This window comes from Bufo bufo, chromosome 5, assembly GCF_905171765.1.
Source record: "Bufo bufo chromosome 5, aBufBuf1.1, whole genome shotgun sequence".
Lineage (NCBI taxonomy): Eukaryota > Metazoa > Chordata > Amphibia > Anura > Bufonidae > Bufo > Bufo bufo.
In genome coordinates, this window is record NC_053393.1 from 88,542,686 (window position 1) to 88,561,989 (window position 19,304).

General features: G+C 42.4%; 1 protein-coding gene across 1 annotated transcript in view; it reads left to right on the forward strand.

The window, feature by feature from the left end:
* Positions 1 to 19,304, forward strand: part of CNGB3 (cyclic nucleotide gated channel subunit beta 3) — a 286,679-nt gene that overhangs the window by 96,022 nt on the left and 171,353 nt on the right. The window contains exon 3 of the mRNA XM_040433859.1: positions 5,060 to 5,182. Coding sequence (XP_040289793.1) covers positions 5,060 to 5,182 — 123 coding nt within the window. The remainder of the gene's footprint in view (positions 1 to 5,059; positions 5,183 to 19,304) is intronic.

Consider the following 19,304-nt stretch of genomic DNA (forward strand, 5'->3'; position numbering starts at 1 on the left):
CCCCAAAAGTTCAAGTCCCAAAGTGGGACAAAAAAAAAGTTGAAAAAAAAGTTGAAAAAAAAAAGTTTTCCCCCCAAAAAATTAAAAGTTTCAAATAAAAATAAACAAAAACGTCATTTTTCCCAAATAAAGTTTAAAAAATTGGTAAAAAATAGGGGGGGGGGAAGTATACATATTAGGTATCGCCACGTCCATATCGACAGGCTCTATAAAAATATCACATGACCTAACCCCTCAGATGAACACCGTAAAAAATTACAATTTTTTTGTCACCTTACATCACAAAAAGTACAACAGCAAGCGATCAAAAAGGCGTTTGCCCATCAAAAAAATTTTTTGTTTAAAAAATGATATTATTGTTTAAAACTTACATAAACAAAATAAAAGTATACATATTAGGTAAGGAGGAGAGAGAAACAAAGTTGCGGCACTCACCAGGATACCAGAGAGGTCTTTATTGAAGCTTCCTTAGAAGTGATAACATAGAAGATCCAGGGGCGGACACAATGTTGCAGGCGGCGACGGCCGTTTCGCGCGTGAGATCGCGCTTCCTCAGGCCGCTCAATACGTCATGACGCAGGTAAGAACTTTATAGAGGCGGGCAGGGGACGGCCGGCGCCGTCGGCCACAGCTGTTCGCCCTCAGAGAGAAATGACACGTATTAAAAATCTGGATCCAGCAGTAACATGTACATAAAAAAGAACAACAAAACAAGCACAAGAACACAATTGGTATACCCATATCCACAAAATGTGGGACAGATTTACAAGAGTGATGAATGGATACTTAGGAATATGATACAAAGAAATCGGTACTTATGATGATTATGCAGACACAAGAGCGGTGCATAGCACCAGCGTAATTAAGAACAAACATAAAATATAGGGCTGCGTGACATGAAGCGACTCGCGATGGGCAGAGGGTGGATAAAAAATAGAGGGCAGAAGACAAGACCCAGGATAGAAAAAATAGACGAATACTAATAATAGTGATTGTATTCACGAGGTAAGGACATATGGGCGTATACATAGGCAATTTGTTATAGAGCGCATTCAAATCACAGGAAGACAGACATGTCATTCCTGTCATTCATGCCCGCTGGGCCCATAGCACCGGTCCGGATTATCCATTTTGCCTCCCTCTGCAGGAGCAGGCGATGCCGATCCCCCCCGCGAGGGATGGGACGGACATGCTCTATCCCCGCAAAGGAGAGGCAACGCGGGTAGGCGTCGTGAGCGGCGCAGATATGGTCGATAAGGCGTGGACTGCCTCTACCTGACCTGATAGAGCCTACATGCTCACGAATGCGCTCAAAAAGAGGACGTATAGTCTTGCCTATATAAAAGCGTCCACAAGGACAGAAGACCACGTACACGACATAAGACGTGCGGCAGTTGATGAATTCTTGTACTGTGTGCGTTACCCCTCCAAACATCACATATTTGCTGCACATATTAAGGGCGCAAAACGAGCAGTGGCCGCATTTGAAGTTGCCCTTAGGCTTACCTAACCAAGTTTGGGCCTTAGGTGTCAAGAAAACACTCCTGACAAGCTTGTTTTTGAGTGTAGGGCATCTCCTAAATGCGACCAAAGGTTTTTCGTCCGTCAAGCTACTGAGGGAGGGATCCCCTTTAAGGGGGTATCGCCGCGTCCATATCGACAGGCTCTATAAAAATATCACATGACCTAACCCCTCAGATGAACACCGAAAAAAGATTTAAATAAAAACTGTGCTAAATAAACCATTTTTTGACACCTTACATCACAAAAAGTGTAAAAGCAAGCGATCAAAAAGTCACACGCACCCCAAAATAGTGCCAATAAAACCGTCATCTCATCCCGCAAAAATCATACCCTACCCAAGGTAATCACCCAAAAACTAAAAAAAATTATGGCTACACTATGGAAACACTAAAACATGATTTTTTTGCTTCAAAAAAGAAAGCATTATGTAAAACTTACATAAATAAAAAAAATGTATACATATTAGGTATCGCCGCATCCGTGACAACCTGGTCTATAAAAATATCACATGATCTAACCTGTCAGATGAATGTTGTAAATAACAAAAAATAAAAACGGTGCCAAAACAGCTATTTCTTGTTATCTTGCCTCACAAAAAGTGTAATATAGAGCAACCAAAAATCATATGTACCCTAAACTAGTACCAACAATACTGCCACCCTATCCCGTAGTTTCTAAAATGGGGCCACTTTTTTGGAGTTTCTACTCTAGGGGTGCATCAGGGGGGCTTCAAATAGGACATGGTGTCAAAAAAAACAGTCCAGCAAAATCTGCCTTCCAAAAACTTTATGGCATTCCTTTCCTTCTGCGCCCTGCCGTGTGCCCGTACAGTAGTTTACGACCACATATGGGGTGTTTCTGTAAACTACAGAATCAGGGCCATAAATATTGAGTTTTGTTTGGCTGTTAACCCTTTCTTTGTTACTGGAAAAAATGGATTAAAATGGAAAATTTTCCAAAAAATTTAAATTCTGAAATTTCATCTCCATTTGCCAATAACTCTTGTGGAACACCTAAAGGGTTAATGACGTTAGTAAAATCTGTTTTGAATACCTTAAGGGGTGTAGTTTCTTAGATGGGGTCACTTTTATGGAGTTTCTACTCTAGGGTTGCATCAGGGGGGCTTCAAATGGGACATGGTGTCAAAAAAAACAGTCCAGCAAAATCTGCCTTCCAAAAACCGTATGGCATTCCTTTCCTTCTGCGCCCTGCCGTGTGCCCGTACAGTAGTTTACGACCACATATGGGGTGTTTCTATAAACTACAGAATCAGGGCCATAAATATTTAGTTTCGTTTGGCTGTTAACCCTTGCTTTGTAACTGGAAAAAAATTATTAAAATGGAAAATCTGCCAAAAAAGTGAAATTTTGAAATTGTATCTCTATTTTCCATTAATTCTTGTGGAACACCTAAAGGGTTAACAATGTTTGTAAAATCAGTTTTTAATACTTTGAGGGGTGTAGTTTCTTAGATGGGGTCACTTTTATGGAGTTTATACTCTAGGGTTGCATCAGGGGGGCTTCAAATGGGACATGGTGTAAAAAAAAAACAGTCCAGCAAAATCTGCCTTCCAAAAACTGTATGGCATTTCTTTCCTTCTGCACCCTGCCGTGTGCCTGTACAGTAGTTTATGACCACATATGGGGTGTTTCTGTAAACTACAGAATCAGGGCCATAAATATTGAGTTTCGTTTGGCTGTTAACCCTTGCTTTGTAACTGGAAAAAAATTATTAAAATGGAAAATCTGCCAAAAAAGTGAAATTTTGAAATTGTATCTCTATTTTCCATTAATTCTTGTGGAACACCTAAAGGGTTAACAAAGTTCGTAAAATCAGTTTTGAATACCTGGAGGGGTGTATTTTATAGACTCCATATGTGGAGTCCTTAAGGGGTTAAAGACTCACAGGGTCTGCTTCATTCCAGAAAGAGCACTACTCTATGGCTGGTGCCTTGTATTGGAGCTCAGCCTGACTCATTTTATCTGGGGGAAAAAAATTCTAATATCAAAACAAGCCCTTTAATTCACAGAGTACAGAATGCTATAACTGCAGCCAGTATTCTGTTGACAGTTCCTACAAAGTCCTTTAATTGATAGAATACAGACTGAAAACTGCAGCTAGTATTCTGTTGCCAGATCCTGCAAATTTAATTCTCAAAATTTGATTCTGCTAGGAATTTGCTTTCTCCCAAGCTGTTCTGCTTCATTGTAAGAATGGGTCCTGCTGGTAAAGAGCAATGTCACTTTACTGAATACTTTTTTACTGAATTGTAACAAATGCACAAATATATTTCACGTGGGAGAAGAACATGCTGCTTATGGCTTAGCTTGTATTACACACTTCATAAAAAGCACTTAACGAATCCCACTAGTGTATCAATGGATCCCTGCAATCCAGAAAAGCCTGGAACCTGCCGGCTTTCAGATGAGTATGTGATAACAATTCTCAAGATCCAGTACTTCCATAAAATTACATCTTTATTCACGAATCCATAAAACATATCGGATGCAAAAATTAAGTGTGCTCAGTCTTGCGTTTCTACGTGCTCCGAACTGAAAGATTATTACTGAAGCTGATGCCAAAGTTTCTTACACAATACCATGAGTAAGAAGCTTCTAATTACCAACAAGTAGGGAAGTAAGACTGAGCCCTCTTAATTGTTGTATGTGCAATGCCCCAGATAGGGTATCTGCAGTTGTATGTAATATTTTGTAGTAATGTCATATATGTAATGTATCTGATGTATGCTTCAGGAATGAAAAGGCATGGTTGACATTAGGAATGGAACATTTCATTCCATTTTCTGCCCCCCCCTCCTCTTGGGAGAGTTAGCTTAGCAACCCTGGAGAGAGGGAGCATGTCCATCTGCTCCTACTTCATGGGCCTTTGGGACCAGTGATATAGCTTGTCTGTGAGGACCACTACTCCAGGGAGACTATGGTGTCCCATTCCGCAGAAGGTAAGCAATTTTTAGCATTTACAGACAGTAGAGTGATCAGCACTACAGCTATACAGATTCTGCTGCAGGTGAGGGGGTAACAAGTTAAGACACCCTTCACCACAGTTCAGGACAAGCACATACAAAAGCCTGCATTACACAAGTAGACACCTATATCCATGAGTGCCAAATTATTGATGTTAGATAAGGGGAATCAAGAGAGAGGGAGACTTTATCAGCTAGCATAGTTCTGAGTGCCATCAATTGCCATCTAACCAGCCAATATACGCAACTGCACCTTGTACCCAGTTATTCTTTGCACATTTGATGACATTTGATGTTCTACTATGTCTGCCTGATTCTTTCACACCACGTTTTCATTGCACAGATCTCCAGGGAGCTACGACCTGAGGGAGTAGACTGTGACATAACATCTCATCAGGGCTGCTACCACTCTCATCCTCTGCATATTCAACATGTCTTGTTGATTTTTGAATAAAGAATTAATTTTTTGGAAGTGCTGGATCTTGAGAATCTTTGAACTAGGTCTTGTTTGCGAATGCCATGTTAGTTACCTCTCACTTTTTTATATTTCAGCAAGACGGTGGCCACTAGAACAAGACTAGGTGTCCTCTTCAGGGCTCCATTGGTGATTAACTGCATGAAGGGGCTATTTCAAGCAAAAAGAAAACTTAATATAGGCAGCTCCTCTGGACGTAGGTAAGATACTTTATGATGTTATATCTCATTGTTAGCCATTGTCTACTGATTGGCTACACTGCCCAATCACGGTCCTACCCTATTGAAAAGGTCAATTGCAACACCCAGTTGTCAATGTATTAATTCATTTTCAGGAGGAATTACCACGGAGCAAGAAAAGGAATTCCAACATTGGTATTTCACTGAGACTTTACACTAGATATTTATTAAAGCAGACCGGTCCTTTTTACAATGCAATTTCTTGATACTGTATATTAAAGAAGCAATACAATAATCCTACTGTGAATCTATTCCGAATCTAGGAGGATTATGTAAAAAATACAGATACTCATATACTAAGTGGTCTGATCAATTAGGATGACGAAAACATACTGTATCCCAGCTTAACTAAATTATACACTAACTCAACTTGCATCAGTTACCCATAACTATTAAAATGAGTAACATAAATTGTGGCCGCTATTGTTTAAAGGGAGAAAAGCCATGGGATATTAAGAGGCAAGAGGCTGAAGCAATAAAATACATTTTGCTGTCCATCAGACATTAAAAGAAAGAGTGTTTGAAATGAAAAATTAATTGGTACTTTAGTCGCGCTCTCTTTTCTCTTTCAATGTGTCTGGTGTAAAATTTGTAATTAACTTTTCAATCATTTTCTCATTTATTCTGGTACCTGGAATAGCATTTAATGTGCCGAAAATAGAGCTATATTTTTCCTAAGAGAGTTGAGGGAAGGAGATTAGAGGATTCATCCTGTAGTGACTGACTGATTCCTTGCACTAAGCCGCCATTTCACGTCCTACAAAGAATTTAATATAAATAGAGAATTCCTTTGTAATGTGACCATCTCGATGAACAGAATTGACTTTAAGCACTTGAGAGAAATAATTGCTCTTGGTTTTTTGTGCTAGTTTCTCAATTTTTTTTATTTCTTCTTAATATAAAATATGATTAAAAGCTCAAATGAAAGCGAATTTTAGTACAGCGCGCATACAATTATCAGAAAATATGTATAATAGAAATCTTTATCCAAATACAAAAATATCATGTCTGCTATTATCCAAAATACGAGTGACTATATCAATCCTGAAGACAATGCATTCCAGTATTCAATGGAGCAACAGCGTGATGTAGTAAGTGTCATTGTCACAGGTAACAGACTCACAGAGTCAGCAAATATTCAGATTTTGTAAATTCAGCCCATGATAATCCAGTAAATAGTATGTAGTTCCTAGTGGGAAATGTTATGTTCTTAGGGATATAGTTGGCACATGCAAAGTGTCGTAGTTCTCAGTCTTAAAGGGGTTTTGTCACAAAACATATTCTACATTTTTCAAAGCAGCACCTGGATGTGAATACTTGTGTAATTACATGTAATTAAAAATTTTGAATAGCCACTGAGCTATTTAATAAAATGTATCAGTATAGCGCCATCTGCTGTTTGTTCTTTTCTTTTCTGGTCGCACATGCTCAGTTTAAATCTTGAACTTCCTTCTGGGATTCGCGTCCCCACTTATGCCTTGGTTGAACTTAATGGACTTATGTCTTTTTTCAAGTTTATTAACTATGTAACTATTAGAGATGAGTAAATCGAATCCCACCATTCGCCTAGAAGCCAAATTTCCTTGTGCTTCGTATCAGCAAATCGATTTAACCTGACATAGTATAAAAAACAAAAAAAATCAAACTTGCCTCCTCCATTTGCTCGTGACGGGCCATCAGCCTCCATCTTGCTTGAAAATCTCAGCCGAAATCCCGTGCGGCGCGAGATTACATCATCACGTCGTCGGCGTGATGCTATCATTTTACACTCAGATGCCGCGATCATGTATGAACGCGACATCTGAGGGGTACAATGACAGGAGTGGCGCTATCGCAGCTCCCTTTCATTGCACCCACTACTTACAAAAAAATGCGCTTCGTGACAAAGTAATTAGTCACAAAGCGAATTTTTGTGTGAAATTCGTCGAATCAGCCGAATCGAATTTTAAGAAATTTGCTAATCTAGTAGCTATGTAACTGCCACCAGCCATATGTTCGGTTAGAAGCTGAGCCGCCAGCCTGAAGATACTGGTGTCATCGAATATGAAGTCCTTCAGACAACAATCTTTTTTGTCCTCGAGATTTACTAAGTGGCTGCCACTGGATGATGACCAGTTCTTCATGCTCCTGGAGACCACTGGCTGTGTCACATGATTATTGGCTGTATCTAAAACTTATATTGGTGTTCATGTGGGAATATATGCTTTAAGCAATTATATAATTCATAACTGCTGCCACCATTGACTGCTGACAAACCAGAGATGAAGCTAGACTGTCTTTCACCTGGGGCAAAGAATCCGTTTTGGTGCCTTTCCCCAAAAAAGTAATACTGGACTTACTTTACACATCCATCTAAGTTGGTGCGTCCAGCCATCAGCTTGCCCTGTTTCAAGATGGTAGCCCTACTTTCTACCACCACAAAAAGTGAGTCTATTGTCAAAATAGTGTGTATTCCTGGTAAAATGTTATTAACGGGGTTATCCCATGATTAATGTAGAAAAAGAAAAGCAGACATCATATCGTACATGACAATCTCTTTTTAACAAAGCTAGAACCAGCCCTGTACCTCCCATGGAACCAGAGATCTCCCTATTCATTGCTCCAGTTGCTCTTCTAGATTTATTTCAACCTGGCAGCTTAGGGGTTATGTCCTTTCTCAGGGTGCATGTCCTTTCTGCTGCAACTGGTGGCAGTTGAATGGTAGAACTGAGCATGTGTGTCCACCTCAGTGAGCAGGACAGAGAAATTAGAAAGAGAATAGCAGGTGGCGCTATACAGATACATTTAATTAAATAACTCAGTGGCTATACTATATATTTAATTACGGTACATGTAATTACAAAAGTATTCAGATCCAGGTGCTGCTTTGAAAACTGTAGAATATTTTTTTGTGAGATGAACTCTTTAACCCTTGAATGCCCTCACTCTTAGAACCTTGAAATCTTGGCATCTGAGGCAAATCCCATGGCCCCCTTCACTAGCTATGCCACTGATCGATATACTTTATTTTCCATGTAGTGGCCCAGGTGCTAAAAATGGTGCACGCCCCTAAACATACAAACAAATAAATGCAATCAGCTCACCGCCTTTGTTAGTCCTTGGGGCACAGATCCTTAGGAGTAGCAAATCCCCTGTAGAAACAAAGTGGAGGGTCCAGCTCTCAGGTCTTAAATAAAACCATGAATCCTTTATTTCAAATATAAAAAAAAAAAAGTTCAAAGTGGCACACAGCAGGACATCTCCCCACACCAGTCAAGGACTGAGCACAGTCCGAAACGCATTGACTGGTGTGGGGAGATGTCCTGCTGGACTTTTTTTTTAAATATTTGAAATAAAAGATTCATGGTTTTATTTAAAATGTAACTGTCATATTTTTTATTTGCTAGTTTATTATAGCTAGGCATGTATACCTGAGTTAGTCTGTCAGTGATTGTAAAAAGATCTGTAATTTGTCTTATAATAACAACTTTCATTGTCCCTTTTCACTGGTCCCTTAAAAGACCGTTGCTATGGCGTGTCTGTCTCCAGCTCATTGTAAACAGAAGACAGAGTGGCGGGCCTTCACACTGCATGCCTGCATTAGGCTTCAGAGTGAGGAGGCGTGTCTCTCAGTATGATTGGCTGTCAGGAAGCTTCTGGCTACAGCAAGTTTGTATATAAAGTGAGGGAAGGCAGTTCTGGCCTCAGAGAACTGACAGAGGAGCCATCTTGAGAAGATCCTCATATTGTAGAGGTTAAAACTCAAGGAAAACAGTGGTATGTGACGAAACTGAACATTTCTTTATGCCTAATGCTGCAGCAGCAGTAACATATGCTAAAACAAAATTTGGGATGAAAGCCTGACAGTTACACTTTAAGACCCGAGTGCTGAATCCGCTACTTTGTTTTCACATCCCTAAATATCATCTGCTTTATTGTGCAACTATGATTCTACTGAAAAAGATATTACATTCTCCCTGCTGTCTACATCTTATCATGTACACAGCTTCATTATTTTAGCAGCAATCTTTTGCTTTGTTTTCTGCGTTCTGCCCATTTAACCCTTCCTTTGTTTCTATAATAAAGTAGACAAAGTTATCATTTGAAATTGAACTTTGCAGCAATGAAATTCCCATCCTTCTCGTCTGATGGATGTGTTTAATCCATTTACCAGTTATGGCAGCGAAAACAAAATCTCGGCTCTTCTCACAAGAGACTTCCTATTCTTCTGTTGTCTGTTTGGAGTAAAACACTGAGCGAGTCTATAGCTATGAATATGTGCCAGGAACCTTAGAGTATTGTTCTATTTTCTACTGATCGCTGAATTATGTATGAGATTATAACAAGTGTCTTTTCTGATCATACAAGTGCCTGAGAGTTTTATTAGAAAATTATTCCCATGCTATCATGTACTCCAAACATTTTCCTAAAGGAGGATCTTGTCCTAGATTGAGAGCAATTGTGCATTTAATCTTCAATACATGACATATGGTGTTTTTATATATTTTTATGCCGCCACTTAAGAGCATGTTAGGGCATTTACAACTGCATTTAATACAGTTTGTTCACCCAGTGTAGTCTTAAGTGAATGATAAATAAAGTTTCAAGGCTTACCATCAACATAAAGCTGTGGTTTATGAACAATTTCCAGTAAAGGATAGATGCGCTATGGTAGTGCTTAGGAGAAATGAAGAGAGCGGCTAATTGAGTTTCAGGCTATAAGCAAATATGATCTGAACAGACAATTATCATTTCCAGTAGAGAAGCATTTGACAGCTCAATCTTCTGGCATCAGGTGGACACAGCCATTACAAAAGTCTTCTCAAACTATGGTTCACCTAAATCAGACATGCTCAACCTGCGGACCTCCAGCTGTTGAAAAACTACAATTCACAGCTGTAGGCTGTCCAGGCATACTGGGAGTTGTAGTTTTGCAACAACTGGAGGGCTGCATGTTGGTCTAAAGAATTAATGCTAAGGATGTCTTGTCAAAGAAATTTGTAAATTTTATGTGTTTAGTGGCCTTACACATAAAATAAATCATAAACAAATGCAATGTCTTTCTAAGTAATAGGATACAGGCACATCTTGTAGTGTCTGTACACAGCCGAACATGTGGTTGCCAACGACTGAAGTATCACCTAAAAAATCATAGGACCACTGGACACCACATGTTCATGTCACGCCCTGCCCTGTTGGTGTTCTGAGGAGATCTGTCAGAGTTGCTGCACGAGACTCGATCTGACAGTTTGTTTTGTTGTGGGTTTGAACTGAATCCCACCTCCTCCCAGGTGTTGTTCTTTAGGTAATTGGTGAGGCTATATATTCCTCCCTCTCCCTATAGCCTTTGCGGGTTATAGTTCTGCCTTGTGTGAGCTCTGGAAGTTTGGTGGATCATCTTCTCCAACACATCTCTAGATAAGTCCTTTTCCATTTTTCCTTCTGTGTCTGTTTTACTTGGCCTCTAGGGTAACACTAGCTCCTTCGGTTGTTGAAGGAGCTGGGTGTCTCTTTCCCTCTTCCCTACAGCTGAGGGTTTGGTTCAGTGTGTTATAGTCTTAGGTACGTGGGCATGTGCATATCTACAATTGAGATATGCACATGGGCATAGCAGCTTAGGGAAAGTGTTTTAGGGATTGCTAGGAGGTGACCCCTTTGTTCCCTAGCATTTGGGGACTAGTCAGTTGTTTTGTTTGCCTTGTCGTGTTCTGTTTCCTTCCCTTATCTTACCTACCGTGACATTATAACCCGCCTAACCGTAATTTTTTCCCTTGCTGTTTGCAAAATGGAAACTATTGATACTTTGGTTGATCACATGCAGGGATTGTCTTTGGAGGTAATTGACCTCCGCAATTCGGTTGCATGGTGTCAGAGTACTTTGGCGTCTGGCGCCGCTGGGGAAAACCAGGTCTGCCTGGAACCTAAGGTCGCTCTCCCTGATAGGTTTTCCGGGGGAGGTGATAACTTTGTTCGGTTCAGGGAGTCCTGTAAATTGTATTTTCGTCTGTGTCTGATTTCATCTGGAGACGAAAACCAAAGAGTAGGGATTATTATTTCTCTGCTAAAAGGTGACGCTCAGTCTTGGGCTTTTTCTCTGTCGACCGGTTTACAGTCCCTCCGGTCGGTGGATGAATTTTTCGGAGCCCTAGGCCTGATTTATGATGACCCAGAACGGGTCTCTAAGGCTGAATCTAAGTTGCGCAGCTTGTGCCAGGGAGAACGTACTGCTGAGTCGTATTGTGCTGAATTTAGAAGATGGGCAACTGACTCGGAGTGGAATAATCCTGCACTCCGTGGTCAGTTCTGTCAGGGGCTATCTGAGAGATTAAAAGATGCTCTTGTATTCATTAAAAACCTGATTCTTTGGAGGCGACCATGTCTTTGGCCGTACGGATTGTTAGACGTCTTAGGGAGAGGTGCAAGGTTCCCCTCGGGCAGGGGGTGCTGTCTGGTGGAGAATCAGTCCCTCCTGTCCCTCGCGGTACTATGACACTTGAATTAAGGGCTGGAGAGGAGCCTGTACAATTGGGTCAGGTTACTTCTTGCTCTGGTAATAGGAATTTTAGGAAGCTGAATAGACTGTGTTACTTCTGTGGTCAAGAAGATAATTTCGTTAATGTGTGCCCTTTTTTAAACCTCGAAGCGGTAATGAAAAACAAATAGGGGATACCTTCAAAGAAAAAAAAGCTCCATTACTCTTGGTAGTGTGAATGGGGAGTCAGAGCAGGCATATTCATATCCTACCTGCAGTACCCGATTCCTCCTGCCTGCCATGGTGGCGCTAGACTCTGGAAATTTTGAGTTAAAGGTATTTGTTGACAGTTGTGCAGGGGTTAATCTTATTGATTTTCAATTTCTTCAGAGTCATGGTTTTAAAACTAGCGCATTAAGCAAAGAGATACCAGTGTTTGCTATAGATTTCGCCCCCTTCTCGCAAAGATGTCTAACTCTTATTGTTCAGGATATTCATTTGAGGGTGGGTGATTCTCATGTTGAGTTCATTTCTTGCTTTGTTATGAAAGGTTTGCCTGCTCCGATGGTTCTGGGTTTACCATGGTTGATAAAACATAACCCTATCATTGACTGGCAAACAAGACAAATCAGTAATTGGAGTGAATTTTGTATAATCAACTGTCTTGGTGCCTCTATTTCGGGGGTGTCCACTAAGGTGTTGCCTCAGTTTCTTTGTGATTTGTCGGACGTATTCTCGGAGGGTGGAGCTCAGGAGTTGCCCCATCACTGAGAGTATGATTGTCCGGTCAATCCTATCCCAAAATTGCCAAAATCTCGGTTATATAATCTTTCTCAACCCGAAAGAGTAGCTATGCGGGAGTATATTGCCAAGAGTTTGGCAAAGAGACATATTAGACCATCTAAGTCTCCTATGGCCTCTGGCTTCTTTTTCGTAAAGAAGGACGGATCCCTTAGACCGTGCCTAGATTTCCTGGAACTGAATCTCATTACTGTCCATGATCCTTATCCCCTTCCCTTGATTCTGGATCTATTTGATCAGATTGTTGGTGCCAAGGTGTTTTCTAAGTTGGATTTAAGAGGAGCTTATAATCTGATCAGAATCAGAGAAGGAGATGAATGGAAAACGGCCTACAATACTCCCGAGGGTCACTTCGAGAACCTAGTCATGCCCTTTGGTTTAACTAATGCTCCAGAAGTCTTTCAGCGCTTTATCAATGACATTTTTCATCATTTAGTGGGGAGGTTCATTGTTATTTACCTCGATGACATACTAATTTACTCACCCAATATCAAGACTCATCATGATCATTTGAGACAAGTGTTATTGATCCTTCGGGAGAATAAATTATATGCTAAGTTGGAAAAATGTGTGTTTGTGGTTCAGGAGCTGCCGTTTTTGGGGTACTTGCTTTCTGCCGTCGATTTTCGTATGGATCCCGAAAAAGGTCCTTGTGGTGCTGCAATGGGACCGGCCGAAGAATCAGAAAGCCGTGATGCGGTTTTTAGGATTTACTAATTGCTACAGAAAATTCATCCTGAATTATTCCACCATTGTCAAACCTTTGACAGATATGAAAAGGAAGTGTGCTGACCTCTCTGTAGTCGGATGAGGCATTACAGGTTTTTCTGCTATTAAGAAATGTTTTGCTTCTGCTCCCATTCTGATGCAACCTGATGTGTCTCAACCCTTCATTGTGGAGGTTGACGCGTCAGAAGTGGGAGTCGGAGCAGTCTTGTCGTAGGGTCCCTCTCCTTGCAAATGGTGCCCGTGTGATTTTTTTTTTCTCCAAGAAACTCTCGGTCGCCAAAAGAAATTATGATGTTGGGAATAGAGAGTTGTTGGCCATGAAATTGGCCTTTGAAGAGCGGCGTCATTGGCTAGAAGGGGCTACCCATCCGATCACGGTATTTACTGACCATAAGAATCTGGTTTACCTGCAATCTGCAAAGCGTTTAAATCCTAGGCAGGCTAGATGGTCATTGTTTTTTACCAGGTTCAATTTTGTGGTCACCTATTGCCCTGGGATTAACCGCCTCCGGACCGCCTAACGCAGGATCGCGTTCCGGAGGCGGCAGCCCTGCGCACAGTCACGCATATATGCGTCATCTCGCGAGACGCGAGATTTCCTGTGAACGCGCGCACACAGGCGCGCGCGTTCACAGGATCGGAAGGTAAGCGAGTGGATCTCCAGCCTGCCAGCGGCGATCGTTCGCTGGCAGGCTGGAGATGTGATTTTTTTAACCCCTAACAGGTATATTAGACGCTGTTTTGATAACAGCGTCTAATATACCTGCTACCTGGTCCTCTGGTGGTCCCCTTTGTTTGGATCGACCACCAGAGGACACAGGCAGCTCAGTAAAGTAGCACCAAACACCACTACACTACACTACCCCCCCCCCCCCCGTCACTTATTAACCCCTTATTAGCCCCTGATCACCCCATATAGACTCCCTGATCACCCCCCTGTTATTGATTACCCCCCTGTCATTGATCACCCCCCTGTAAAGCTCCATTCAGATGTCCGCATGATTTTTACGGATCCACTGATAGATGGATCGGATCCGCAAAACACATACGGACGCCTGAATGGAGCCTTACAGGGGCGTGATCAATGACTGTGGTGATCACCCCATATAGACTCCCTGATCACCCCCCTGTCATTGATTACCCCCATGTCATTGATCACCCCCCTGTAAAGCTCCATTCAGATGTCCGCATGATTTTTACGGATCCACTGATAGATGGATCGGATCCGCAAAACGCATACGGACGTTTGAATGGAGCCTTACAGGGGCGTGATCAATGACTGTGGTGATCACCCCATATAGACTCCCTGATCACCCCCCTGTCATTGATCACCCCCCTGTAAATCTCCATTCAGATGTCCGCATGATTTTTACGGATCCACTGATAGATGGATTGGATCCGCAAAACGCATACGGACGTCTGAATGGAGCCTTACAGGGGCGTGATCAATGACTGTGGTGATCACCCCATATAGACTCCCTGATCACCCCCCCTGTCATTGATCACCCCCCTGTAAAGCTCCATTCAGATGTCCGCATGATTTTTACGGATCCACTGATAGATGGATCGGATCCGCAAAACGCATACGGATGTCTGAATGGAGCCTTACAGGGGCGTGATCAATGACTGTGGTGATCACCCCATATAGACTCCCTGATCACCCCCCTGTCATTGATTACCCCCCTGTCATTGATCACCCCCCTGTAAAGCTCCATTCAGACGTCCGCATGATTTTTACGGATCCACTGATAGATGAATCGGATCCACAAAACGCATACGGACGTCTGAATGGAGCCTTACAGGGGCGTGATCAATGACTGTGGTGATCACCCCATATAGACTCCCTGATCACCCCCCTGTCATTGATTACCCCCCTGTCATTGATCACCCCCTTGTAAAGCTCCATTCAGATGTCCGCATGATTTTTACGGATCCACTGATAGATGGATCGTATCCGCAAAACACATAGGACGCCTGAATAGAGCCTTACAGGGGCGTGATCAATGACTGTGGTGATCACCCCATATAGAAACATAGAAACATAGAATGTGTCGGCAGATAAGAACCATTTGGCCCATCTAGTCTTCCCAATATATCTGAATACTATGGATAGCCCCTGGCCCTATCTTATATGAAGGATAGCCATATGCCTATCCCATGCACGCCTCAACCCCTTCACTGTATTTGCAGCTACCACTTCTGCAGGAAGGCTATTCCATGCATCCACTACTCTCTCAGTAAAGTAATACTTCCTTATATTACTTTTAAACCTTTGCCCCTCTAATTTAAAACTGTGTCCTCTTGTGGTAGTTTTTCTTCTTTTAAATATGCTCTCCTCCTTTACCGAGTTGATTCCCTTTATGTATTTAAAAGTTTCTATCATATCCCCTCTGTCTCTTCTTTCTTCCAAGCTATACATGTTAAGGTCCTTTAACCTTTCCTGGTAAGTTTTATCCTGCAATCCATGTACTAGTTTAGTAGCTCTTCTCTGAACTCTCTCTAGAGTATCTATATCCTTCTGGAGATATGGCCTCCAGTACTGCGCACAATACTCCAAGTGAGGTCTCACCAGTGTTCTGTACAGCGGCATAAGCACTTCACTCTTTCTACTGCTTATACCTCTCCCTATACATCCAAGCATTCTGCTGGCATTTCGTGCTGCCCTATTACATTGTCTTCCCACCTTTGAGTCTTCTGAAATAATTACTCCTAAATCCCTTTCCTCAGATACTGAGGTCAGGACTGTGTCAAATATTCTATATTCTGCCCTTGGGTTTTTACGCCCCAGGTGCATTATCTTGCACTTATCCACATTAAATTTCAGTTGCCAGAGTTCTGACCATTCTTCTAGTTTTCCTAAATCCTTTTCCATTTGGCGTTTCCCTCCAGGAACATCAACCCTGTTACATATCTTTGTGTCATCAGCAAAAAGACACACCTTCCCATCGAGGCCTTTTGCAATATCACTTATGAAGATATTAAACAAAATTGGTCCCAGTACAGATCCCTGTGGAACCCCACTGGTAACATGACCTTGTTTTGAATGTTCACTATTGACTACAACCCTCTGTTGTCTGTCACTCAGCCACTGCCTAATCCACTCAACAATATGGGAGTCCATGCTCAATGACTGCAGTTTATTGATAAGTCTTCTATGTGGGACAGTGTCAAAAGCCTTACTAAAATCTAGATATGCGATGTCTACCGCACCTCCACCGTCTATTATTTTAGTCACCCAGTCAAAAAAATCTATAAGATTTGTTTGACATGATCTCCCTGATATAGACTCCCTGATCACCCCCCTGCCATTGATTACCCCCCTGTCATTGATCACCCCCCTGTAAAGGTCCATTCAGATGTCCGCATGATTTTTACGGATCCACTGATAGATGGATCGGATCCGCAAAACGCATACGGACGTTTGAATGGAGCCTTACAGGGGCGTGATCAATGACTGTGGTGATCACCCCATATAGACTCCCTGATCACCCCCCTGTCATTGATCACCCCCCTGTAAAGCTCCATTCAGATGTCCGCATGATTTTTACGGATCCACTGATAGATGGATCGGATCCGCAAAACGCATACGGACGTCTGAATGGAGCCTTACAGGGGCGTGATCAATGACTGTGGTGATCACCCCATATAGACTCCCTGATCACCCCCCTGTCATTGATCACCCCCCTGTAAAGCTCCATTCAGACGTCCGCATGATTTTTACGGATCCACTGATAGATGGATCGGATCCGCAAAACGCATACGGACGTCTGAATGGAGCCTTACAGGGGCGTGATCAATGACTGTGGTGATCACCCCATATAGACTCCCTGATCACCCCCCTGTCATTGATTACCCCCCTGTCATTGATCACCCCCCTGTAAAGCTCCATTCAGACGTCCGCATGATTTTTACGGATCCACTGATAGATGGATCGGATCCGCAAAACGCATACGGACGTCTGAATGGAGCCTTACAGGGGCGTGATCAATGACTGTGGTGATCACCCCATATAGACTCCCTGATCACCCCCCTGTCATTGATTACCCCCCTGTCATTGATCACCCCCCTGTAAAGCTCTATTCAGACGTCTGCATGATTTTTACGGATCCACTAATAGATGGATCGGATCCGCAAAACACATACAGGCGTCTCCCTGGAGCCTTCCAGGGGGGTGATCACCCCATATAGACTCCCTGATCACCCCCCTGTCATTGATCCCCCCCCCTGTCATTGATCATCCCCCCTGTCAGGTCCCTGATCACCCCCCCTGTCATTGATCACCCCCCCTGTCATTGATCACCCCCCCTGTCAGGCTGCATTCAGATGTCCGTATGATTTTTACGGATCCGCAAAACACATACGGATATCTGAATGGAGCCTTATAGGGGGGTGATCAATGACAGGGGGGTGATCACCCCATATAGACTCCCTGATCACCCCCCTGTCATTGATCACCCCCCTGTCATTGATCACCCCCCTGTAAGGCTCCATTCAGACATTTTTTTGGCCCAAGTTAGCGGAAATTATTATTTTTTTCTTACAAAGTCTCATATTCCACTAACTTGTGTCAAAAAATAAAATCTCACATGAACTCACCATACCCCTCACGGAATCCAAATGCGTAAAATTTTTTTGACATTTATATTCCAGACTTCTTCTCACGCTTTGGGGCCCCTAGAATGCCAGGGCAGTATAAATACCCCACATGTGACCCCATTTCGGAAAGAAGACACCCCCAGGTATTCCGTGAGGGGCATATTGAGTCCATGAAAGATTGAAATTTTTGTCCCAAGTTAGCGGAAAGGGAGACTGTGAGAAAAAAAAAAATAAAATCAATTTCCGCTAACTTGTGCCAAAAAAAATTAATTTCTATGAACTCGCCATGCCCCTCATTGAATACCTTGGGGTGTCTTCTTTCCAAAATGGGGTCACATGTGGGGTATTTATACTGCCCTGGCATTTTAGGGGCCCTAAAGCGTGAGAAGAAGTCTGGGATCCAAATGTCTAGAAATGCCCTCATAAAAGGAATGTGGGCCCCTTTGCGCTTCTAGGCTGCAAAAAAGTGTCACACATCTGGTATCGCCGTACTCAGGAGAAGTTGGGCAATGTGTTTTGGGGTGTCATTTTACATATACCCATGCTGGGTGAGATAAATATCTTGGTCAAATGCCAACTTTGTATAAAAAAAATGGGAAAAGTTGTCTTTTGCCGAGATATTTCTCTCACCCAGCATGAGTATATGTAAAAAGACACCCCAAAACACATTGCCCAAGTTCTCCTGAATACGGCGATACCACATGTGTGACATTTTTTTGCAGCCTAGGTGGGCAAAGGGGCCCACATTCCAAAGAGCACCTTTAGGATTTCACAGGTCATTTACCTACTTACCACACATTAGGGCCCCTGGAAAATGCCAGGGCAGTATAACTACCCCACAAGTGACCCCATTTTGGAAAGAAGACACCCCAAGGTATTCCGTGAGGGGCATGGCGAATTCCTAGAATTTTATATTTTTTGGCACAAGTTAGCGGAAAATGATGATTTATTATTATTATTTTTTTTTCCTTACAAAGTCTCATATTCCACTAACTTGTGACAAAAAATAAAAACTTCCATGAACTCACTATGCCCATCACGAAATACCTTGGGGTGTCTTCTTTCCAAAATGGGGTCACTTGTGGGGTAGTTATACTGCCCTGGCATTTTAGGGGCCCGAATGCGTGAGGAGTGGTTTGAAATCAAAATCTGTAAAAAATGGCCGGTGAAATCCGAAAGGTGCTCTTTGGAATGTGGGCCCCTTTGCGCACCTAGGCTGCAAAAAAGTGTCACACATGTGGTATCGCTGTACTCAGGAGAAGTTGGGGAATGTGTTTTGGGGTGTCATTTTACATATACCCATGCTGGGTGAGAGAAATATCTTGGCAAAAGACAACTTTTCCCATTTTTTTATACAAAGTTGGCATTTGACCAAGATATTTATCTCACCCAGCATGGGTATATGTAAAATGACACCACAAAACACATTGCCCAGCTTCTCTTGAGTACAGCGATACCACATGTGTGACACTTTTTTGCAGCCTAGGTGGGCAAAGGGGCCCACAT